Genomic DNA, 25978 nt, shown 5'->3' on the forward strand with positions numbered 1-25978 from the left:
CTGATATTCGAACAGGGGATGGGCCGGGGATGTCACTGCCTTCCTTGGTCCTTTCATTATTGGTTGCTACTTCCTGGTGGATATCAGGTGGTGCAATACTGGCTAAACAGTATAATTTCTCCAGTGGTGTAGGGAGTAGACATTCTGTGATAATGCGGCATGTCTCATTAAGAGCCACATTGACTGTTTTAACGTGGTGAGATGCATTCCACACTGGGCATGCCGATTCAGCAGGAGAGTAGCAAAACAGTAAAGACATCTACCCTGCGCTTTGCTACTCCCCTGCTAAATCCTCATGGCCAGTGTGGAATGCATCTCACCACGTTAAAACAGTGGATGTGGCTCTTAATGAGACATGCCACATTATCACAGGATTTCTACACCCTACACCTCAGTGAAAACATCAAAGGAGATGGCGTTGTACAAGACCTTGAGCTTCCTCAGCCACCGAGGGGAGTTGCACAAGACCTTTGAGTCATCACCAGTGCATAGACAGGGAACCACTGAAGGGCCCGTCAAATATTTCACTGTGGCTATAACATCCCTTATGGTTTGTCATGGAGATCTAAGGACCTGAGAAACTCTTTACTGAGAAACTGAACCAGAGGGATAGGTAAAGGTAAAGGTTTTCCCCGACTTTAAGTCTAGTCATGTCTAACTCTGGGGGTTGGTGTTCATCTCCATTTCTAAGCCGAAGAGCCAGCGTTGTCCGTAGACACCTCCAAGGTCATGTGGCCAGCATGACTATATGGAGCGCCGTTACCTTCCTGCTGGAACGGTACCTATTGATCTACTCACATTTGCATGATTTCAAACTTCTAGGTTAGCTGAAGCTGGGGCTAACAGTGGGAGCTCACACTGTTCTCCAGATTTGAACCGCCAACCTTTCATTCAGCAAGTTCACAGCTCAGCAGTTTAACCCGCTGCACCACTAGGAGTTCGGATCCAGAGGTGCATCTATGCTGTGTAATGTCAAACTTCTAGGTTAGCTGAAGCTGGGGCTAACAGTGGGAGCTCACACTGTTCTCCAGATTTGAACCATCAACCTTTCAGTCAGCAAGTTCAGCAGCTCAGCAGTTTAACCCGCTGCACCAATAGGAGCTCGGATCCAGAGGTGCATCTATGCTGTGTAATTAATGCAGTTTGACCCCACTTTAAGTGCTATGGCTCAATGCCATGGAATCCTGGGATTTTTAGTTTGGTGAGGCACCAGCACCCTTTGACAGAGAAGGCTAAAGAGAGAGCCAAAGTTTGCCCATGCCTGGTATAGATGCACCCTCAGTTATTTTCCCAACAGCCATGCTATTCATAATAATATATTATGAGGGATGATAGCAGGTCAGATATTCTGTGTTCCTAATTTAAATGCAGTTGGTTTGTTTCCCATATCCACCCTTCAAGGCAGGACTAGAATGAAATTAGGACTTCCTTCGATTCTCCCCATTGAAAGGGAATGCTTATTCTTCTCACCTCTAATAACATTCTGCAATCTAAACTTTTTATTCCACTCATAGAAACTGTCCTGATGCTTATCCTAAAGTGAAAAGTTTTGCCTGCTCTTACAAGTCCTTTATCCCCTGAGTTTCTAATAGGACACAGCCAACCTGCAGTCTTTTGAGCTCATGCCAAGAGCTGACACAAACTTTCCTTTAACTGCACTGCAGTGATTTCTCAGCCTTCTTTTCAAAGGAACAGGAGGAGACAGGATTTTTTACAAAAGTATTTCTTACCAACTTAGATTTTCCCTGAGAAATATTATTTTTAAAAAAACATAACTGATGTTGATTTAGAAAAACAGCTACACTGCATTAAAAATAGTGAGAGGGCAAGACGGTAGAAAGTATAAATTGGTATAAAGAAATCATAAAACTGTAGACTTGGAAGGGACATTGTTATCTAAGTAAATCTGCTGCCATGCAGGTATCCACAGATACGACAGAAGTAGTCTCCAAGAAAAAAAATCATCCAGCTTGTTTAAAAATATTCTGTGAAAGACAACCTACCACTTTTTTAGGCTGTTGAACATGCAGTGATTACTCTCAAGATGTAGATGGAAACTCATTTCTTATACATTTGAATCAATTGATTTGGGTCCTATTCTCTGCAGGAGCAGGAAACAGCCTTGCTCTCTCTTGAACCTGACAGTGTCTCAGATATTTGAAGACAGCTATTATATTGCTTCACACTTTTCATCTTCTTTGGGCTAAACATACCTAACTATGGGTGCATATATCCTATATTATTAATGCAGTTTGACACCACATTTAAGTGCCATGGCCCAATGCTATGGAATCATGGGATTCGTAGTTTGGTGGGGCATCAGCACTCTTCAGCAGAGGAGGCTAAAGACCTTGTGAAATTATAACTTTGAGTCATGGTAATCAAAGTGTTGTCAAACTACTGTAATGATACAGTGTAGATGCCCTCTCCATCAACTAGGCTTGATCGATCCATGAAAAATTTGATTCTAAACTCGTTTCAAAACTAGAGGGGGCAGTTTTTCGTTTTTGTTGCTAATAACGAATTTGGCCCCCAAAATTTTTCGAAATTAACGAAAATTCGTTATTTTCTAAATTAATTCGTTAATGGCGGACGCGCGTGCGCGGTGGCCCAAAAACAGCCCGAAGGGGGGGGGGGACATTTTTTGAGTGATCTTCTTCAAACTTGGTACAGTGGTAGAACACATTTAACACTGATAGCTCACCAAAATGTGGAACGTTTCCCTTATCCTCTGATTTTTGGCAAATTTTCATAGCTTTTATAATAAACCATTTTTTAATAATTGCAGAAATCTGTTCCTGGTTTGAAAGTCTTATTTCCTGTTAAATTGGGTTGTCTTTACTGTGAAAGTCATTGTTCTACTTCAGAAACTTTGTTTTTGTGGCTGAAACTTTGTTAAATTGGTGTGTGTGTGATATATATTGTGTATATATATATATATAGTCCCTGCTTGTGTGTGTGTGTGTGTGTGTGTGTGTGTGTGTGTGTGTGTGTAGGTAAAGGTAAAGGTATCCCTTGACGTTAAGTTCAGTCATGTCTGACTCTGGGGGTTGGTGCTCATCTCCATTTCTAAGCCCAAGAGCCAGTGTTGTCCATAGACACCTCCAAGGTCATGTGGCCGGCATGACTACATGGAGTGCCATTACCTTCCCAGAAACACCCAGAAAATGGGAATTCCAGACAGGAAACAATCAGGGCCAGCTAATACCTCCCAACAAAGGATTCCCCCAGGTAGGAAGCAGCCAGGCTTTGAAGCTGCAAGGCTATTCAATGCTAATCAAGGTGACCAATTGCAACATTCACACTTGCCTCCCACAGACAAGAGTTCTTTCTCCCACCCTGGACCTTCCACAGATATATAAACCCCACTTGCCTAGCTTCGCACAGACGTCAAAACCTCTATGTCTGCCACAGATGTGGGTGAAACGTCAGGAGAGAATGCTTCTGGCACATGGCCATAGAGCCCGGAATACATACCACAACAGTGTGATCCCGGCCATGAAAGCTTTCGACAACACAACCACAGTATCCATTCAAGTTCATGTAGCGTGGTATGGACTGGAGTGGAGACCTGTATTGGGGGGAGGGAGGGTGCGAATCTGGGCCCCTGGGAGCAGCCGAGGACGGGCCTGGCCCACACCCCCTCGCATCCCGGGCCTCTTCCTCCTCACCGCCGGGCCCCTCTCGGTCTCTCCAGGCCTGAGCTGAGGCGAGGCGGCGGCAGCGGCCATTTCCCCCCTCTGTCTTCCTCCTCCTCCTCGGCCTCCTTCCCCCTCGCCCCCTCCCATTGGCTGAGCCTCCCATTGGCTGAGGGGCAAAAGGAAAGGAGTTTGGGTGATTTGCAAAAGCTTTTTTTTCTTAACGAAAAAAACGAAGAAATAAGAAAAAACGGCCTCTCGCGATTCGAAACCGCGATATCCAGACGTGTGGACAACCAAGGTTCTATATTGCTTCAAAACAAACGAAAATAACGAATTAATAACGGGTAATGGGAAAATCGAATTATTTGAGCAAGCCTACCATCAACCACTTCTTTGTAAGGCTTGATTTCCAGGCTCTTTGTCCTCCCCCCCCCCCAATCCTCTGCACATGCTTTAGCTTGTTTATATTTTTCTCTAAATATGGTGCCCATAATTGGACAAAGTGCTGCAGGTAAATTCTGTCCAAATCAGAGTAGAATCACAGAGTTGGAGGAGACCACAAGGACCATTTAGTCCAGCCCCTGACCTTGCAGGAAAGGCACAATTAAAGCACCTCTGACATATTGCCAACCAGCCAAGGAAGGAGCTTCTACCAGACTCCGAAGCAGAGAGTTCCACTGTTGAACAGTTTTCATTGTCAGGAAGTTCTCCCTAATATTCAGGTGAATTCTTGTTTCCTGTAATTTGAGCTCATTGCTCCACTGAGTCCTAGTCTCCTAGCAGCAGAAAACAAGCCTGTCCCCTCTTCCTTATCACATCATTTCACATATTTAAACATGGCTATCATGTCCCCTCTCGAGTAGTACTTTCCTTAATCTTGAAATTTCTCAAGAGTGCCACTGTTTTCTGAAGGAGTAATGAGAAACAGGGTCTTTTTAGTTGTTGCAAAGTATCCTTTATTAATACAGTTTCATGAGTCAGGCTTTGATGGAGGGAGACATTGGTTCAACGAGTAGTTGGGAGTTTTCCAAAAAAAACAGACTGCAATTGTAACATTGGCTATAATTGCTAGTTTAAGTTCCTGAAAGTTGTTGCAAATAAAACAGTACTGTAAAGTCTTCATGTAGGAGTCTTAACAGCAACTGGAAGTCGTCTTATAAATAGGTACTTGAAGATGATAGAAGACTTTCCTTTTATGAAAGGAATTATGTTGTGACTTCAGCGTTCCATAATGTTAACCATAATTGGAAGGACTAGAAGACTGTGTGTCAAAATGGTATTCACTCACTAAAGGGGTTCATTACGTAGCTTTAAAAGGTTTGATGCTTTCTAGTTCAACCCCTTCTCTCCATATCCCTGAAAGCACAAGTACATTTGTTTAGTGTCATTTATTATAAGACAGCAAATCTGTGTATGGCTACTTGGGAATATACCCCACTGAATGATATTTCTTCTGTTTGATTACATATGTTAAGGTGGTATGCATGCTTTTAAAGATCTAAATGTGCCTCGGTGGGGTCAAATATGAGTGATGAGAAACTCATGGTCCTCCAAATGTTATAAAAGTACATGTTGTACAGACATTGACCATGCCGCATGGAGTTGATATAGAGCCCTGCAGTACCTTTTCTATGGGGAGTTTTTCTCCCCTTCAGAAAAGACAAAGGTGCCATTTTCATAAGGGCGTAGGTGTTAACAGAATACTTTCTGGACTGGATCATCTTACAGGGCTTATTTGTGGGCAGTTTGACCGGCACTCACTCCCTGAGGGAAGATTCGCACAGCTATATCCGCATGGCTAAAAGCAAAAACATGTGGATATTGTTACAGCAGAATGTGCCAATGTACGAAGGATGGTGCCTGGTGGGAGGAGGGCAGAAATAGCAACATTTAGATTACATGCTGTAGGTAGATTTTGGGAATGAAAAGTAAATTAAGTGAAAAAGGATCACTTTAGCAGATAATGTTAATACATATTCCTGGCAATATACGTGGTATCACCTACAACACATAGCAGTCTTATGTAGTAAAAAATCACATTAAGACTGAAGTCATGTCAGGAAATTTGTTTGCGATGAGTTTGGGTTTATGAATTGTAGTAAAATATTATTCACTTTTATTTGTTGACGGAATCCTTTTAATTAAGAGAAAGGATACCCAGGAAAGTCTTTGGATCCTTGAACATGTTGAAATAGAGAGAACAGGCATATTTGTTGCAGCTCAAGATGATTTAATTTAGATGTACTGTAGTAAACTATCAGCTCAAAGGAGCAAAGCTTCAGGACCCCTAGACTGAAATGGATTATGGACAGGCACAGCCCTGTTTGAAAGTCATAGTCTGAGAGTGTTCCTGGATAATGAATATTGTTTAACCCACAAACTATGTTCAAGTTGTCGAAGGCTTTCATGGCCGGGATCACAGGGTTGTTGTATGTCTTTCGGGCTGTGTGGCCATGTTCCAGAAGCATTCTCTCCTGACGTTTCGCCCACATCTATGTTCAAGTTGCAGGAGATATCAAGTATCAACTCCCTTATATTGTTTCCCTTGTATTGTTTCACTCAAATGAAAGCTCTGTGCTGGTTTATTATCTTTCCTTTTATATTACGTTGGCAGTGTTTTCTATACTAGTCATCCCTCAGTGGTGCAGTGGGGATGACTGAACTTGCTGTTGAACTTGCTGTTGAACTTGCTGACCGAAAGGTTGGTGGTTTGAATCCAGGGAGCGGGGTGAGCTCCTGCTGTTAGCTCCAGCTTCTGCCAACCTAGCAGCTCGAAAACATGCAAATGTTAAAAGATCAATAGGTACCACTCCAGCAGGAAGTTAACGGCGCTCCATGCAGTCATGCCGGCCACATGACTTTGGAGGTACCTATGGACATCAGCTCTTAGGCTTAGAAATTGAGATGAGCACCAACCCCCAGAGTCGGATACAATTAAACTTAATGTCAGGGGAAAACCTTTACCTTTACCTACAAACCATCCATCTACTTGTTTTGTAGAATTGGATGTGTTCCACTTCCTCAAAAGTCTGTTGTCGAACAGATATGAGATGGCCATCTTTGAAACATACTTTAGAAGGGATTGAAGTAGATGAGTTAAAAGCCATCTTCAATTTGCAAAGCAACTACCATTATGCTTGGAGTCATTCCCAAGTAAACATGCATATAATTGCACCCTCAATGTAATGACTTCTGCACTTGTCAACTATAGGCATTTACATCTAAAATCTAAAGCAGTTGCTTCCTCCTTTCAAGCACAGAATTTATCAATGTCTACAGACCAACACTGATCTAATCCCAAATTATGCAGCAGGCCAATTCACCCAGGAAACTGTAGCTTTGGCCTACAACTGTACCTTGAGATAAATTTTAGGAACATGGAAGCATAATGATCTGGGATTTGCACTGACAATGGAAATAGGATTCTTTGAAAACCATAATGCTTATCCATTCTGCATTGGAAACTGTCTGAGAGATGCCATGAGCATACCTTAACCACATTGAAAGTCACCCTTGCAACTCCCCACCATATTACTAGATATTTTAGATGGCTATTATTCATTGTAGATTTAAAAAAATCAACCATTACACAACATATCACTGAGCATAACTTTTACTAACCATAGTCAGTGTGTCTTTATAGCCAAACTATACATATTTGTTTTATGAAGGTGATCTGTGAACAAGTTTTGCAGGAGAATTTTAAAATACACTGATTGATGATCACAAGACTGACTACTAACCAAGAATGTCACTGCTCATAGAAAAAAACATTGTCTCTCCACAGACTGTATAATTTTATATAAGAGTTATAAGGACAGGCTACAGCATTGCCTCATAAAACCTAAGTGGGACTGAGCGTTCTTCCTTTATCTCTCCTTAGGTAAGACCACTGACATTTTGCAGAGGGAAAGAGGCTTCAGGTACAAAACGTTACAAAAAGCTTTTCTGCCATCAGAATCCTCTTGAAAATACTTGAGAAAACTGCCAGCCTTTCACCACTGGTTTATATGGAAAGGATTTTTTTTACATTACTTTACATTACAAATGTGATGATACATTTTTGATGATCATATCTCCTATTACCACAACTCTACAGAACGGAAGATTGTAAACAGTTGTCTATAATATACATTTTTGTCATTCATTAATGGAGAACATGCTGTCCCCACCACATTCAAATGTATTATTACTAGAAAGGGACTGTGGGGTATCCAAGGGCGTTTTTTGCTCTGGCCTCTAAGAAGACACAGTGTGACTTTGCCAATATTAGTAAAAATGGATCAGGAATAAGACTGCTTTGATTAACAAAGAATACTGTATCAGATCAATTCACGCCCAGTCTAGCAATAATCCAGGTGGCAATACTAGGACTAAATCCAATTGCTGGATTCACATATTCAATTGCTGGAGAACAATTCAAAATTTACCTGTCTAGTTTGAATTAGAATTTGATTCCAGTTTGGATTAGTAATGGAATACAGCACTTAGATATTGAAGGTTATAGAATAGGTGATTGAGACCATGTAAAAGATGTGAATGCTACTCAGTCAATGTCCTTCTGAAATGTGATATTGACCCTAAAGTTGGACAATGTTTATTGTCCCCCTTATAGCAATGAAATGAGACATGTAGGGTATTTAAGGTATTTACGGTCTTCCCTAAGGAAAGCTTACAATTTCCACTAGACTACTGCAGGCTGTGGGTTGGTTTTTTCAATAAACGTATAACCTAAAAATCTCAAGAAACCAGTATTCTGTCTATTTCTATTCTATGCCTATTTCGTCCCCCATGCTGTTTAACATATACATGAAACTACTGGAGTACAGTGCCATCTATATGCAGATGGCATCCAACTGTACTACGGCTTTCTACCTAATGCCAAGGAAGCTGTCCTGACCCTAAGCCATTATTTGTCATCAGTAATTGACTGGATGATGGCAAACAAATTTAAACTTAATCCAGACAAGGCAGAGGTACTTCTGGTCAGTCAGAAGGCAGGCCAGGGAATAGGGATGCAGCCTGTGCTGGACGGGGTCACACTCCCCCTGAAGACACAGGTTTGCAGTTTGGGGGTCCTCCTAGACTTGGCACTGGAGGTCCAGGTATCTGTGGCGGCCAAGAGGGCCTTTGCACAATTAAAACTTGTGAACCAACTGTGCCTGTTCCTTGAAAAGCCAGATTTGGCCATGGTGGTCTATTCCCTAGTTACATTCCGTCTGGATTACTGTGATGCACATGGGGCTGCCTCTGAAGAGTGCTCAGAAACTTCAGCTGGTACAAAGAGCTGCAGCCAGGTTGCTAACTGGGGCTGGCTACACGGAGTGGACAACCCCCCTGTTGTTGCAGTTCCACTGGCCACCATTCTATTTCCAAGCATAATTCAAAGTGCTGTTTATGGCCTTTAAAGCCCTAGACGGTTCAGGACCAGGCTTTTTGGCTGACCACATCCCCTTGTATGAACTTGCCCAGGCCCTGAGGTCTTCAGGAGAGGCCTTCCTCTTGATCCCACCTCCATCTCATGTTTGGTTGGTGGGAACAAGAGAGCGGGTCTTTTTGGTGGCTGCCCCATGACTCTGAAACTCCCTTCTTCCCAGGGAAGCCAGAATGATCCCATCCCTCCTGTCCTTTTGGCGACAAGCTAAAACCTTTTTATTCAGGCAGGCTTTCAAAGAAGAAGGTTTTTAAGATAATGCAAGAGGCTGCTGTGGTTTTATATGTTTGTATGGATTTAATCTGAATTGGTTTTAATACTAATTATGTTTAATGCTGTTTTATTATTTGTGTATTTGTATATTTTAAATTATATGCTGATGTTTTAATTTTAAGCCACGTTGAGTTTCCTGCGGGAGAGATAAAGTGGGATAATAATAATATTTATTTATTTATTTATTTACATTTCTACCCCGCCCTTCTCACCCAAGGGGACTCAGGGCGGCTTACAACAACTGGCAAAATTCAATGCCAAACAAATCAATAAAAACAGCAACATATCTAAAATCATTAACAATAATCCATTAAAAACAATAGTCAAGCTTAAAACATATAGTTACTTATTACCATTCTTCCAAGGAACCATTGCACATAAAGCTAAGTTCAGACCATGTCAATATAGTACTTATTCATTAAACGCTTGCGCACAAAGCCATGTCTTAACGTTCTTCCTGAAGCCCAGAAGAGTTGGGGCCTGCCGGATGTTACAGGGGAGGGCGTTCCACAGCCAAGGAGCCACTACTGAGAAGGCCCTGTCCCTCGTTCCCACCAGCCGCGCCTGTGAGACAGGTGGGACCGAGAGCAGGGCCTCTCCAGACGATCTTAGTGTTCTTGATGGTTCATAGAACGCGATACGTTCGGACAGGTAAGTTGGACCAGAACCGTTTAGGGCTTTGTAGGTCAAAACCAGCACTTTGAATTGGGCTTGGTAGCATGTCGGCAGCCAGGGGGGTGGTACACTCCCTGTATGCCGCCCCAGTTATTAATCTGGCTGCCGCCCGTTGTACTAATTGGAGCTTCCGGGCCGTCTTCAAAGGCAGCCCCACGTAGAGTGCATTGCAGTAATTCAAACGGGATGTAACCAGAGCGTGGACCACCGTGGCCAAGTCAGACCTCCCAAGGAACGGGCACAGCTGGTGCATAAGTCTTAGTAATAATACTCTGCTTTCTAGGAAAATTAACCTGAATCCTTTCTCAACTCATTTTAAAAGTTTTAAAATTTTGTGCCTGCAAAAGAAAACCTATGTATCTTTAACAAAATTATTAAGACTACTCCAAAGCATATTTTCAGTGCATCTGCTAAGGATCTGGAAGTTTACATTTAGCTTCTCCTGCATTCCACTCCTTTATGCATAGTGAACTACTAGAGGCTGAGTTATCTGGTATTTGTGTACATATGCCTGACAACAGGGAGTTGCAACCTTTCCAAAAAAGCATTTGGATGAAATGAACCGACATAATACAAGAGTATTTGAAATATTTAATGTTAATTATGCTCAAATATATAACTATAGTCTGCAAAATAATAATAAATTAATACTCTAGGAATGCAGAAAGCTTTGTTTTCCCAAAGTTACATTACTCAAAGAAAATACTTTGTTGCAATACAAGTAGGACAAAATATACATACATTGTCCAGTCAATAAAAATATCAAAATACAAATATACATACCTTAGAGCCAAGATAAAGGAAAAAGAAAATTGCTAGATCTTACAGCCTGTTATAATTCATGGGTCACAGAAACACCTCATGAATTTGCCTGTACTTCTTAAGATCAGGGAATATCTAATTTCTTTATGAATTACCTAACAAGGACAAGATATTCCCAGGAAATCAGGACGTAATACTTCTTTCTATTGCAACACATAATACACATTCAAAAGGACAGTAGTTCTTTCAAAAAAGGAATACAGCATTGAAAACCAAGAAGGAATGAAAAACTTATAAGAAAAAATGAAAATCATAATGAAGCTTTTTTTTTAGACACCAAATCACCTTGTAGCTCAATGGAACTGCCACATTTGGAGGATTTTAAAATATGTTGCATTAAAATGCATAGAAGATCCACTGCAACTTCAACAGATACTAAGACTAGATGGTGGCTGACAGTTCAGCTCTTTAAAAGCTGTTGAGGCTTGGAAATGTTTACCAGCATTTTTTTAATCTTTGTAAAATGATGAACAAATTTTCGATTACTTGTAAAGCAGTTTAGATGTTTTAGTGCACTAATCTTGAGACATCTTCACATTTCCTCAAGACTTCTCCTGATTGCCTCCTGCATGTCTGCATCATCCTCTGCATCAAAAATAAAAGAATATGAAATAAGGAACATTAAAGTTTGGATAGTACCTTGAGAATGATTATGGCTTCCTAATTAATGACACGTTGAATAATTTCTTTGGTATTTTCAGTACAAGTGGATTTATCATTATTACTTAAACCAGTGAAAAATGTAGCAAGAATTCTAATATTTAGATGTATACAAAAGTAACAGGCTACCTTCTTAATCTCTGAAGGTATTATGGCCTGTCGAATAGACGATAGGTTATGTTCCCAGGTTATTACAATGACAACATGTCTTTCTGCCCAAACAAATGCCATTTAAAGTAGCTAATAATACAATTCAAACTAAAATAAATACAAAACAAACATAAGACAGAATAAGAACTCTGTAAAATTCATGATTAATCATATCCTCACTAGATATTCTTGATTACGGCCTTTGACAGAGACCTTTGCTCTATTCAGCACAATGTTAATCTATTCTATCTGAATTGCCAAAAACTATTCATCAATTACTTGGGAGATTCTCAGGGCTGGATTTTAGACTTGCGCAGAACATTGTGATACCTCCCTTCTTAAGCAATTTTATTTTGTGCTGCTTCATACATGTTGCTAACACCTGGGAGCAAGCACAGTGGCTAACTAGTTCCCACCACTTATACAGACTGCATGAAGTGGTTAGTCTCTGTACTAACACAGAGCTCAAAAGAAGTGTACATATTCATGTACATTGAGAGGGAGGACATGTATATTGATGCAGAACTGGTGGCTCATAATTCTGAAATAATCCAGCAGTTGCTTATTTTGAGGATATTCTCACTTATCCAGTTATCATCCTTTTTTACCACAATGCATGTAATGCTAAGAAATATACCCAAACAGGGAAACATTATTGTATACAATTCTTCAGTTCATGGCAAACTTTTCTATAGCCTCTGACTCTTTGATCAGATTTTACATGAAGACTAAGGCATACCCTCTTGAGCCTTTGTTGCTTGCAAGTTCTCTTCTGTTGCAGTTTCAGTAGCTTCTTCATTTTCTGCAAACAGATAAGAAATACTGTTTAAGCTCGTGAGGTTTTTTTTTTTTTTGCTCTTTGGTGCTTTGATTGGTAACTGTTGGTTACTATGGCCCATTGTGTATATTTTGTTAACAAAAGATAGTATGAGGTTCTTCTCACACTTACAGGAAGCAACAATCCACTGCTAAACTATCATTGTGAAGATTGATAGGGTGGAAGCAGGAGAGAAAAAAGCAATGATACAGTCCTGAGCCCTTTGGAAGAATGGCAAGGAGGAACTAACCTCACCTTAAACACACATTTTCACTAGCAAGATTTGGTTTAAAAGACAAACTTTTGATAGTCCAGAAGGCAACGTGTAAAAATCATAGACAACCAATTGCATAGTTCATGCATACTACTACGTCTTCATAAAACAAAAAAAAAGTTACAACTGAATAGAATTTAAGCACCACTGGGTAGATGCCTGAATGTTCCTCCTACATAATTTAAACGGAAGACTGTGTCCAAGCCCAGACAAAGCTTTAGTAATACTCCTACCAGAGAGGCAAAGTAAGACAGAAAACGCTTCATATTATACCAAATCATTGATAAGAGATAACACTGAGATTCCCCCCTTCCTAGATTCCTTGCTACTTCATCTACAGACTTGAGGGTACATTGTGGCCTGTCCTGCTGGGAACAGATGGACTTGATTACTGGAGACCTTTGATTTCCTCCCTTGGATGATTTTCATCAGCAATGATCGTGTCCAAGTTGGGCTGGGACAAGGAGTGTTGATTGATTAGAACTGAACTCAAGGAGGGCATAAGATAAGTGATGTGTTATGCTGTGGACTTACCCCATCGCCCTGACCAATTGAGCGTTGCAATCATTAAGTGATGCCTCAAAAGGGGAATACAGTACTGTGAACTTATAAAAATGAATGTAGTTGTGCTCCTCAGAGTCCCATTCTTGGTTCCCTTGAGCGCTCCAATTCTTTGATTTTCTACCTCTTTATTATAATAAAATGTTTCTCTTTGAAATCAAGAATCGCCTAGTTATTGCCTGCTGTATCCTCATATTGCACCTTTCAGAGACTGGGGTGACAGTTTCTGGTGCCATGACTTGGGATACCGCAAACTCAATGGGCGGAATTGAAAATGACTAATGTCTTTTTCAGTCCTCTGCCCAGGCAATCAGGCAGGAGAGCACAGCACTGTGAATGGGTCCGGCCGTGGTGCAGGCAAAATGAGGTCAACCAGCATCACCTTGTGGATGTGACTCTTGGTCCAGGCTTCACTGCACAGCTGGTCGCTGCGTTGTGATGTCTCCTTATCCAGAGACCAATTCAGTCTGTCCGAGTGCTACGCAAGACCTTCACCATCTATGAATGCCATTTCACTGGTGAGTTGGGTTTCCGTTCAGTTGGAGGAAACTGGGAATGCCTGGTAGCTAGTTTAGGGATCCTGGAGTGAGTGTGAATGAGGCATTCATTCGCAAACTAAGCAAAAGGGCACCCGGTATGGTGTGGTTCCATTATCCTGTGAAGGAAATGACCAGTCTCTGGATGAAGCACTAATAAGAAAACTGTTCTATTTTGGTGATTTCCCACTAGGACAGGATCAGGATGATCACCAAATGGGTTTGGGTCAGTCCAAAAGGGCCCGGGGAAGGAAAAGACCTTAATCCCCCTAGATTGTGTTTTGTAGAACTGGGATATATTACGGCATGAGAAGAAGAAAATACTGAGAAGGTATTGTACTGAAACTTGGCCGCAGTACAGGGTCCTGGAATTGGATCCGTGGGATGCAGAAGGTACCTACAACAAGTTAGTGATGCAAAACTGCATAAACTGAATGTACAGGGTGGGAAAATTTAATGAGGATTACATGAGTGTCTATAAAGAGACAGCAACTTGGTTCCTAGAACCAATTCCTTGTTCACAAGGACAAAGGGTGGAAACACAGGGCTTGCAGGGAGTCCTGGAAAAGCAGAGTATGGTTCTTGAGGGTGGTTCGGCATGGCCCCAGCCATTGGTAGGTCCCCACCCCCCTCCAAGAATGCAGATTCAGCATGTCTAAAGAGCCCTCCCACCTCTCTTTACCGGATCCTTGCTGCTGCCGTGCTATCCAGCAGGCATGGAACCAACCGGCCATGGCCCCAGACCAAGTCCTGCCACTGATTGCATACATGTAGCTAGGTGTGACACCTCAAGGAGGGGTTGCACACTTTTGTGTTCCAGAGACATATTCTGTGGGGGCCCACTGAGATCAGCAAACTGGCCAATTTTAAAGAAAATACTCCACAGATCCATCTTGTGTCGCTAATCAACTTATAGCCCTAACAACCATCCATATACCCACCTGGGCCTGCATCAAGATTTTGAAAGATTTATACGATCTGAAGTGAAACCAGAGTATGGCAGATGCAGTTTTCACTGAAATAGAGACTATCCAGATAGTCATCAAAACCAGGATGGCAGCCACCTCACCTCCTACATGAATACCACAATGTTAGGAACAATGATGGATCCGTTCCCATGGGAGGCAGACTCTAGATAGGATCCAAATGGTTCAGCCTGAAGAGCTCCAGATTATCCCTATGAACCAAATCCAGGACTTTAAAGAACTTTTCCTGACGGGAGCCAGTGGGCTATTTTTTGCACTACCAATTGGCCAAAGGTTGGGGAAATATTTCAAGATGATAAGGAGATTCAGTTTCTCCAGACTTAAGAACTTAATCTGTTCCCACACTACTGAAAACCTAGACAGCCCAGAGGTGGTCCCCATTCTCAAACAACCTGTTCCTGATTCACAGCTCCTCTGACATATGCTAGAAGTTAAACATGATGACCGAAGAAATAGGGAACACTCTTTCTGCCATACTAGAGCTCACCAACCTCACCAAATAGGCAAGGAAGTAGGATGAAGGGCAGTGGTTATAGAAATCCAGGCAATTCAGTCAGGAAGAACCAGCCGGCGCAAGAGATCCAGTATTCCTGCATCAAGAAGGTGCCTGCACTGGACCACCCAGCACCTTTCTGACAACATTGGAGATAGTCTATGACTCTTGTATAGGCAAACACCAGACATTGCCGCACACTCCTGTGTTGTTCCAGAACTTCAGACTGCAAGGCATTCCTGTGCCACTCTGGAAGCTGGCCAGGACATGGATCCTCTATAAAACTTCTATGTCACTCCGGATGCTGACTAGGGTGAGGAACAGCTCTCCACTGATGACTCAGTTTGAAACGATATTGGTAGTAATAATTTTAGTAGGACTTTTAGCCTTTTGTTGCATCCTTTACCATTTCTATTGCTACTTTTTTGGCCGCCCCTTCTGAATTATGAAAATGTTGTGCTGCCTAATCTTTATTGCTTTACTAACCCCACTGCTTTCTCAGCTCTGGAACAAGGAACAGAATATTTGGCTTTGGCTGGCCCAACTCTTAACATCTCACATTTCTGTTTACAAGGGGGATGGGGGGGGGGGTGTCACCACCCTTGATATACTTACAACTTGACTAGTAGGGTTCCAACTCCCCTGGGCTTCATGACAAACTATATTGCTATTTGGTGCTGCTGCTAGGCAGACATGTCCTTCCCCAATTATGCTGATTTGGGAAAGATAAAGATCTCTTGAGCCGCATTAGATTTACCAAGGTCACAGTTCCCAACAACAGATTTTTTTGTCACCTACACCTGATATTATGTCATTCTGACTCCAGACGCGAAGCACCTCATCCAATGCCACCAGATCAGCAATATCACTTATGTAAATGGTCATGTGGTACTGCCCATGGGGTGGTTCCTGCTCTGTGGGAAATTGGTATATTCTTATATTCTGGTAAATCCCATTGGGGGGGGGGGGGGGTCCTTGTACTTTAGATGGGTCTCTTTTCTGTTGCCGGTCCTGGACTCATACTGTCTGCTCCCCAAGTTTTTCCATCTCTCTCCAACCTGATTGTGACAACAAAGTCACTCAGTAGAGTTCAATATGTCTCTTTTGCAATCTTTCTGGTTCAGATACCAGTTTTAGCCACCTACAACACACACACAATTTCTAAATTAGCCTGTGTTAGTCCCTCAATGTTACCAACAGCCCTGACTCTAATCAATCCTGAGTTAAAAAAACAAGTCTGTGAAGCTTCAGAATCAGGCAGCCGCTGATTATCTCGTTTTGTGGCATATTCACAGCTGCCAGGAGTTCCGGGGGATGTATTGTTTCAATCTGGATGACTGGGACCAAGATTCAAACCATCCATGAGCTCGTGACTCATGTTTCTCAGGATACTGGTATCAACTTTTCTTGACTTACCTCATGGCTTCCCAGGTTTACATGGCTAAAGCAAAAAATTGTGGTACTGATTCTGGTTACATGTATACTGATCTGTTGTTGCAGCTTACTCCTATGTTTACCATACTGTAGCTCTGCTCGGAATTTTATGCCAATGTCTTGCAACTACCGTGCCATTGATCACATGTACCACTATGTGCATCATAGTGAGGCGAGAGATAGGCAATCTGGTGAGGGATAAGCACCCTCGAGCACTCCAATTCTGTTTTTCCACCTCTTTTTTATAATAAAGTGTCTCTCTCTGAGATAAGAAATGCCTGGTTGTTGCCTCCCACATCCTCAAACTCCACCTTTAAGAGACTGGGTGATAGACTTACAGTTGATGGTAGACCAGATATTCTCCTCCCATGTTCTAAATCAGGGGTCCTCAAACTTTTTAAGTGGAGGGCCCGTTCACAATCCCTCAGAATGTTGGGGAGCCGGACTATGATGAAATAGTCAAAAATTAGTATTGTTATTGCTGTGTGACTTCAAGTCTTTTCAGACTTAGGTCAACCCTAAGTCTAAAGTTCAGGCCAGGGGCCAGGTAAATGACCTTGGAGGGCCGCATCTGGCCCACGGGTCTTAGTTTGGGGACCCCTATTCTAAATCATGCCCTGTAATAAACTGCATCTTGATTTTTAATGCAAAATGTTGCTGTTAGTTTCAGTGACAGAGGCCCTTAATTTACTCTAAGAGCAAAAGTGTGCTGCACAATTTTAGGGTTTTTTCAGTTTTCTGGTTTCTGCTTGGTAAAAGAATGGCTGGGAAGACTCATATATACTTTTGGATTCTAATTCAACAATACTATATATTGGAAATTATATATATCATATATAATAGGATAAAGGTTTTCCCCTGACATTAAGTCTAGTTGTATCCGACTCTTGGGGTTGGTGTTCATCTCCATTTCTAAGCCAAAGAGCCGGTGTTGTCCGTAGACATCTCCAAGGTCATGTGGCCAGAATGACTGCATGGAGTGCTGTTACCTTCCCGCCGGAGCAGTGCCTATTGATCTATTCACATTTGTGCATATATATATATATATATACACACATACACACACACACACACACACACACACACACACACACACACACACATATACACACTAGCTGTGCCCGGCCACGCGTTGCTGTGGCGAAGTATGGTGGTATGGGAAATAAAGTACAGTAGAGTCTCACTTATCCAAGCTAAACGGGCCGGCAGAAGCTTGGATAAGCGAATATCTTGGATAATAAGGAGGAATTGAGGAAAAGCCTATTAAACATCAAATTAGGTTATGATTTTACAAATTAAGCACCAAAACATGTTATACAACATATTTGACAGAAAAAGTAGTTCAATACGCAGTAATGTTATGTTGTAATTACTGTATTTACGAATTTAGCACCAAAATATCACGATATATTGAAATCATTGACTACAAAAATGGCTTGGATAATCCAGAGGCTTGGATAAGTGAGGCTTGGATAAGTGAGACTCTACTGTATTGAGGAATTGGTGGTAGTTAAGGTAAAGGGTAAAGGTTTTCCCCTGACATTAAGTCCAGTCGTGTCTGACTTTGGGGGTTGGTGGTCATCTCCATTTCTAAGCCGAAGAGCTGGCGTTGTCCGTAGACTCCTCCAAGGTCATGTGGCCGGCATGACTGCATGGAGCGCCATTACCTTCCCACCGAAGGAGTACCTATTCGTCTACTCTCATTTGCATGTATTTGAACTTTAGGGTTGGCAGAAGCTGGGGCTAACAGTGGGGGCTCTGTCTGCTCCCCCAATTCAAACCTGAATGAATGTTGTAATTAGGGAAAATGATTGGCATGTAATGGCCTTGCAGCTTTAAAGCCTGGCTGTTTCCTCCCTGAGTGAATTTTTTGTTGGGAGGTGTTAGCTGGCCCTGATTGTTTCCTTTGTAGAATTTCCAATTTTCCTGCTTTCAGAGTGTTGCTCTATATTTACTGTCCTGGTTTTAGAGATTATATTGTTCTGTATTATTCTATCACAGTAATTATTTCATATTACAGTAGAATCTCACTTATCCAGCATTCACTTATCCAGTGTTCTGGATTATCCAACGCAGTCTGCCTTTTAGTAGTCAATGTTTTTGTAGTCAGTGTTTTAAATTCATTGTGATATCTTGGTGGTAAATTTGTAAATACAGTAATTACTACATAGCATTACTGCACATGGAACTACTTTTTCTGTCAAATTTGTTGTATAACATGATGTTTTTATGCTTAATTTGTATAATGATGACCTAATTTGATGTTTAATCGGCTTTTCCTGAATCCCTTATTATTATCCAACATATTCACTTATCCAATGTTCTGCCGGCCTGTTTATGTTGGATAAGTGAGACTGTACTGTATATTTATAATCTTATATTATCTGCTTAGAACTGGATTATATGAGGCCCCTTCTACCCAGCTGGATAAAATGCACACTGAAGTGGATTATATGGCAGTGTGGAGTCAATATAATCCAGTTCAAAGTAGATAATATAAGATTATAAATGGGTTATATAGTTCTGTGGAAGGGCTTTGAGTCTACACTGCCATATAGTAAAATCTGATATTCTGCCTGTCCCCTGGGCTGAGTTGGTTGCTAGGAGACCAAGTGGGCAGAGATTAGTCCTCTAACTGGCAGCAATTGGATAAAAACAATTATTCCTTTCCCTCTAATTAGGACTTTATTTTTCTTTTCTTTTTGTTGTATCAACCTAGAGGCGTGGATGATGGGTTGTGTTGTCAAATTTAGAGGTTGGGGGGCCTGTAGTTTTGTTGGTCACCGTGATGCCATCACTCATATATATATATAATATAGAGAGGAAATTAGGGCTCTGGAAGGTGGGCATATGTATTTTCCCATCTAAGAACTACAATTTCCCTACAAATCCTACCTTTAGTTTTCTTCAAATCTGTATAAAAGTCACTATTTGAGATATTATTTGTAAACAGCTCAGTAAAAGCAAGTATTTTATTCTTATAATTTTATCAGATGACAAATATCTCGCATTAGAAAAGCCTACCTTTGGCTGTATCTGAAATGCTGTTTAATATGGCACACATCACGGCAGCATCAATCTTATGAGGATCCAGAATGTGGGTTACCCGCTGCGTCATCTTGAGCTGGCTCTCCAGCTCAAGAAAACCTTTGTCTCCAGAAAGAATAGTGAAAGGAATATGTTTTGGCAGGTGTTCATCCAAACGGCCCACCTGTGAAAACAGTCTTGTTATTTGAAATCGGAAGGGCATCTTTATCAAAGAGACACTTCACACAGCCTTCCTCAGTAAAAGATAAACAGTTAAGGTGGAAATGTATCAAATGTCATGCAGCATAACCTTCTGAATTGAAGCAGGATTCTAACAGTAGACTAGTAATCAACAACTAGATTAATTAAAGACTAAACCTTTCCCCTTATCCCAAATGTCAGCCCTAGTGAAGGTTGTTCCCATTAGATTTTCTTCTGATTGCTTTCATTCAAGACAGAAACTGTACAGTTCTTTATGCAGTATTAATTTATTATTCTATAGTGTTATTTCATGCAAGAACAAGAAATTGAGGTAGATTGGCAATATAATTAGTTTTTCCTCTACTGTAATGTCAAAAATCCGAACAGATAATAGGAAGCATGAACCACTTGACAATATCATGCTGAATCATTATCTGATATTGTCTCTCAAGAATTACATGGCTAACTCACTACAGTAGGGTCTCACTTATCCAAGCTTTACTTATCCAAGGTTCTGTATTATCCAAGGCAGTCTGCCTTTTAGTAGTCATTGTTTTTGTAGTAAATGCTGCAATGTTTTGGTGCTAAATTCGTAAATACAGTAATTACTACATAACATTACTGTGTATTGAACTGCTTTTTCTGTCAATTTCTTGTAAAACATGATGTTTTGGTCCTTAATTTGTAAAATCATGATGTAATTTTATGTTAAATAGGCTTTTTTCTTAATCCCTCCTTATTATCCAAGATTTTCGCTTATCCAATGTTCTGCCGGCCCGTTTATCTTGGATAAGTGAGACTCTACTGTATTTGGGGATATTCTTCTGACTAACCAAAGGCACTTCTGAGGTGTAATTAACTAAAACCCAGACTCTCCAATCTAAGATCTTATTCTACTTCTTGATGTACTACTCAAACTTTTAAAGAAACAAGTTACACAGGAATTTCTCAGGTAAATGAGTCAAAGTCAAGATGAACCAAAGGCCTCAATACATTTACTGTTTATGTCTTGAATTCTCAATATAATTTAACAAGACTGAAGCCCACAAACTTACATGCACACAGATGGCAAAGTCAGCTGAATCTTTCCTTGTACCACAGTGTGGATGTAGGAAAAAACATCCAATCTTTGTAAGGTAATTAAAAATCCTGCAATTCACAGGTGGCTTCCAATTGTTGCGTCCACCTAAACAATGAAACAAGAGTTATCTTTAGAAACTTAAGAGCTGCCAGAACAAAGGGCAAAGTTGAAACAGCCAATGTGTTGAATGTCTAGTATTTATTAAACTGAGGACCCTTCCACACATTCCTTATACCCCAGGATCTGATCCCAGAATATCTTCTTATCCCAGGTTTTCTGGCAGTGTGGACCCATATAATCCATTTCAATCCTGGGATCACATCCTGGGATATAAGGACTGTGTTGAAGGAGCCTAAGAGACTGATGATCTGTTTCACATGGTTCAGTGTATTCAGTGACCTTTACATGCCTAACACTCTCTCATTAACACTATTTCTGCTCCTAAAGAAGGCTAAGGGGGGCATAGCCATGTTTAAACATTTGAAAGAATGTCACACTGAAAAAGGAGCAAGTTCCTTTTCTGATCCTCTGGAGACTGACCCAAAGAGCAAAGGATTTAAATGGCAGGAAAACAGATTCCATCTAAACATTAGGAAGAACTTTCTCATGGTTAGAGCTGTTCGGCAGTGGAATATGCTGCCTTGGAGCATGGTTGGAGTCTCTTCTGGAGGCTTTTAAGCATAAGCTGGATGGCCATCTGTCAGGAGTGTTTTCTGTGTTCCTGCAAGGCAAGGGGTTGGATTGGATGGCCCTTGTTAGAAAAAGCAACCCTTTCAAGCCTCCACTAGTTATTTGTTATGTATATAATTGCTTACTGTATCGTATATGTATATATTGTGTGCAGTTTTTCTTGTTGTGGGAAGGGCTGCAGAACATGTGATCAGAACTGGAATTGTTCAGGACTCAGGCTCCATTTTAGAAACAGTGCAGTTTGGAAGGCTGTAAAAGATGTATGCTTAGACTTCAGTAAAAACAGTACAGTTTAGAAGTTAGTTGAAACAGACTACAGAGACTCTATTAGACTCTCAGAACAGAGAGATGCTTTAGACCAGCGTGACCCAACCCGCGGCCCACGGACCGCATACAGCCTGCCAATTTATTTTTGTTGGGCTTTGCCCTTCTTACTGGAAAAACATTTTAATTTAACATTTGGAAAAAAATCATTTACCCTTCTTACTACTTTAAGTTTTTAAGAAACGGCCATGTAACGGCCATATTGAAGCTTCACTCTTCCTATACTAAAGTTTGAGTGGCCCTCGGGTAACTAAAGGTTGGACCACACTACTTTAGACTATTGACTGCTGATTCTAAGAAAGATGCCCTGTGTTACCTGCAAAGAGAAACTACTTCAAATCCTATTTGTAACTGGATTGATAAGAAAAGTACCCATATGCTAAATACATAAAGTTTGTGAGGAAACCAACTATGTTACTGTTAAAGAAGTCTTATTTTTGTCTCTTGAGAGCATGGTTTAAAGGCAAATATATTTTAAGGGAGAGTAGATGTTTTGGGGCAACTAAAAGAACACTTCTGAAACTCTGCTATATATATGCTTTTGTGCATTGGCATATCTTTGTCCCTAACAGTTCAGAGATACCTAGGTATATCATTTAACTGTTGAGAAATCTAATTGCTTTGCATGAATGCTGCTTTTCCAAAAGGTTGTGGCATCATTTTTCAAAAGGTTATGACTTCTAACAAGATCATGCCTTTCCAAAGATCATAAAATCTCCAAAAGGTTATAGAGATTTCCATTTTCCAAAAGCCCTTTGGGTCTCTTCCAACTCCATGGTACTATAATTCCTTCAATGATGTTGGACTGCCCTAGCCATCAAAGCAAATGGTGGAGGATGAGTGGAAATATGGCTACAGGATGTCCATCCACATATTAGAATATAAAATCATACAAATGCTAATCTATAACATTACATAAATATTTCTCAAACTGCTCTCTTTTTAATGTAAGTTTTCTTACTAACCTGGGACATCTTCTGTTGAATTTCTCACCCACAAAGGCTAGGGAAGAAGACTGCAATTTACAGAACACTGAGAAACAACAGCTGAGCAAGACTTTTTATTATAGAAGTAATAAATATTTAGCATTATACCAAGATTTGGGGGATTCCTGAGAGAGAAAGTGGTGGCAGTAGTGGCCAGGGATGACTGGCACTGAGGCAGCACGGGTTCTTTCCCTCCTTCATGGGATAACCCTTGACTTTTCCACAGAGCATATCATAATTTTGGCCCTCAAACCTTCCCTTGACTTAAACATAAGGTTGAGTTAAACACAAGTATCTACGCTACATTCACCCAAATGAATGTAATGTATTAGCAACAAATGCTATTACTATTTAAAGTACCTTAAAAGAAGAAAATTGTATGAACTGTTTCCTGTTCTCCGGACATTATAAAGAAATTAATAGTTAGTTAAAATATAAATAAATACTGTATGTATGTATATATGTATGTATGTGTGTGTGTGTGTGTGTGTGTATGTATGTGTGTGTGTATGTATGTGTGTGTGTGTGTATGTATGTATGTATGTATGTATGTATGTATGTATGTATATATATATATATATATGGAAGAAAGAAACTAAGAGTTCTAGTATGGTGAAATGCAAAATTATGGGCTGTAATCTTGAATCAGCTTATGTATTTAACTAAGTACATGTTGAGTATCCCTTCTCTGGAAAACCGAAATATTCCAAAATCTAAAATTGTCCACTGGGGGGGGCTAAGACAGCAACACTAGTTTTCTGATGTTTCAGTATATGCAAACTTTTGTTTAATGTATAAAATTATTTAAAATACTGCACACAAAATGACTGTTAAAGCTATGTGCATAAAATGTATGTGTAGCATGAATGAATGTTGTGCTTAGACCTCGGTCCCAGCACCAATACATGCTAGTATTAAAAAATCTGAAAAAAATCTCAAATCCCAATTAGTTCTGATCTCAAGCATTTCAGATAAGTGATAATCAACCTGTACCTAATTAAGCAACATTTCTTGGCCCAGTCTTCCCAAACCTGATGGATACGTATGTTTTCTTGAAGCTTATGACTTTAAAATATTTTACATCCTATGTTCATTTGACAACTTGAGAATCATTGTTTTTGTTAATTCAACAATGAGGTGGTTTAGAAACCTATGTAAAATCACAATCAAGATCTCGCGAAAACCATGGGAAATACCAATTCTTGCCTTAAAGAATACCTGCCATGGATTGGGTTCAATGGATAGACATATGATTTAGCTCAGATGCTTTAAGCAGAAGAGCAAAATAACACTGGAATTTTCACTTTTTTAAATTTCTAAAAATTATGTTTATTTGCAAACCTTTCGGGCTTATGTTTTGAAAACCCGATTTGTTATATTTACCTTGAAAACCCCAGATAAAGGTTCCTTGGTTAAGGGTAGCAGGCAACTGATGGAAAAAATTTGCCCAGTTATCTAAATCCATCATTATAATATGAGTCATAGTACACAAATAATCAAGGTCAGGTAGTTCAACATCATCTAAATGTGGGAAAGAGAAGCAAATATAAATAATGAGGAAAAAAACAAACAAGAAAAGCTTGCTTATTTGTAAAACTATACTGAGATTAAATATAACATGATTTTGTAAATACTAAGTTTTTCAGGATCAATAGTGTCTTGCAGAGATATTCACACACTTTGATTTTTCCGTATTTAATTGTGTACAACCAGGAAAGGAAATCTGCACTGCTACTATTTGATGTACATGAGATACTCTACATCGTGACGGTGGCCTCCTGGTGTTTTGAACTACAAAGATCATCATGCTTGACAATTTGCCATGCTGGCTTGAGGTCATGGAGCTTGCCGTCCAAAATACTAAATGAGCACGGAGTCAAGAAGGCTCATATAACCTCTTCCTCCCCTATGCCATTTTCCTCATCTATATCACAATTTGCCCTGTCAGGGAATTAATGACAGGCACAATAATACACTTGCCTACTCTCAGATTCATGAGTACCTGACTGAAATTTCCCCTCTACAAGCTGCTCTAAACTTGCAAAGACTGGGGGGAGGGAGAGAGAACAGAGGAGGGGGGGAGAGGAATAAACAAGATATTTATGTGATGTGACTGTTTCTGTCTTAATCCAAGTGTGACATAAGTGAGGCTGATCTGATTAGGAAAATGGCCCTGGCTGTCAATATGCAAAAAAACTCTCACGTGATGATCACTGCCCCAATAAAATCCCTCCACTCATTTCTAGTGCAAAGATTTAGATCTCGCCAAAAGCATACATTTATTAAAACTTAATTTTAAAAGAATTTCTTCCAAAAGGGAGCATGAAACTGATCTATTTGTCTAACAACCTGGCAGTAGTGAGACAGCTAAACCCAACAGAGATGCCAAATGGGGGCTAGTGCTACCCTCCCCACTCCCCCCCCCCAACCCTTCCTTTCCCAGTAAGCCTAAAGATACAATCCTACATTATCATGGAATGCTTTGTTTTGTTATACCTATCACACTTAGGAGCACTTAGATTACAAGGAGTGGCTTTGGCTCTCAAGCTAGATAACTTCACAATTTTGCCGTGATTAGAGGGAAATACAGTGTGGGGAAATAGCACTGTTGCCATGGGAAAAGGGAGAACCATAAGTGCTGGCTATTCTCTAACTATGCCTCACTTAATCTATATAGCTTTTGTTAACAGGCCCCCTGCGATGGAAATACTGCCACTCAAGGCTAGACTGGTGAAAAGAAAAATTGCAAGGATCCTGGCTGAGCATGCTCAGCTGGATAAATGAAGCTGGTGAAGAGTGACAGTGTTTCAGTGATTCCATCCCCAACAGGGTGAAACGTAATGCCTCCACCTTTGTAACTTCTCAACAATTGGAAGTACTGGTATGTGGCAGGTACTGGCTTGTTCAGTAGAT

The 25978-nt window shown here is 40.5% G+C and overlaps 1 protein-coding gene across 10 annotated transcripts in view; it reads right to left on the reverse strand.

Annotated features, from left to right (window-relative positions):
- Positions 1–10596: 10596 nt before the first annotated feature.
- The window catches only part of znf451 (zinc finger protein 451), a 49986-nt gene continuing 34604 nt past the window's right edge, over positions 10597–25978 (reverse strand). For 9 of the 10 annotated variants that reach the window (XM_062982276.1, XM_062982305.1, XM_062982300.1 and 6 more), the window contains 6 exons: positions 24449–24586; positions 21040–21170; positions 19781–19967; positions 17095–17201; positions 12395–12457; positions 10597–11430 (listed from right to left, as the gene is read on the reverse strand). In XM_062982276.1, coding sequence (XP_062838346.1) covers positions 11353–11430; positions 12395–12457; positions 17095–17201; positions 19781–19967; positions 21040–21170; positions 24449–24586 — 704 coding nt within the window. In that variant the 3' untranslated portion in view covers positions 10597–11352. The remainder of the gene's footprint in view (positions 11431–12394; positions 12458–17094; positions 17202–19780; positions 19968–21039; positions 21171–24448; positions 24587–25978) is intronic. The other variant, XM_062982292.1, reaches the window with a different exon arrangement.

The sequence above is a fragment of the Anolis carolinensis genome, chromosome 1 (genome assembly GCF_035594765.1).
Source record: "Anolis carolinensis isolate JA03-04 chromosome 1, rAnoCar3.1.pri, whole genome shotgun sequence".
NCBI classification, from domain to species: Eukaryota; Metazoa; Chordata; class Lepidosauria; order Squamata; family Dactyloidae; genus Anolis; species Anolis carolinensis.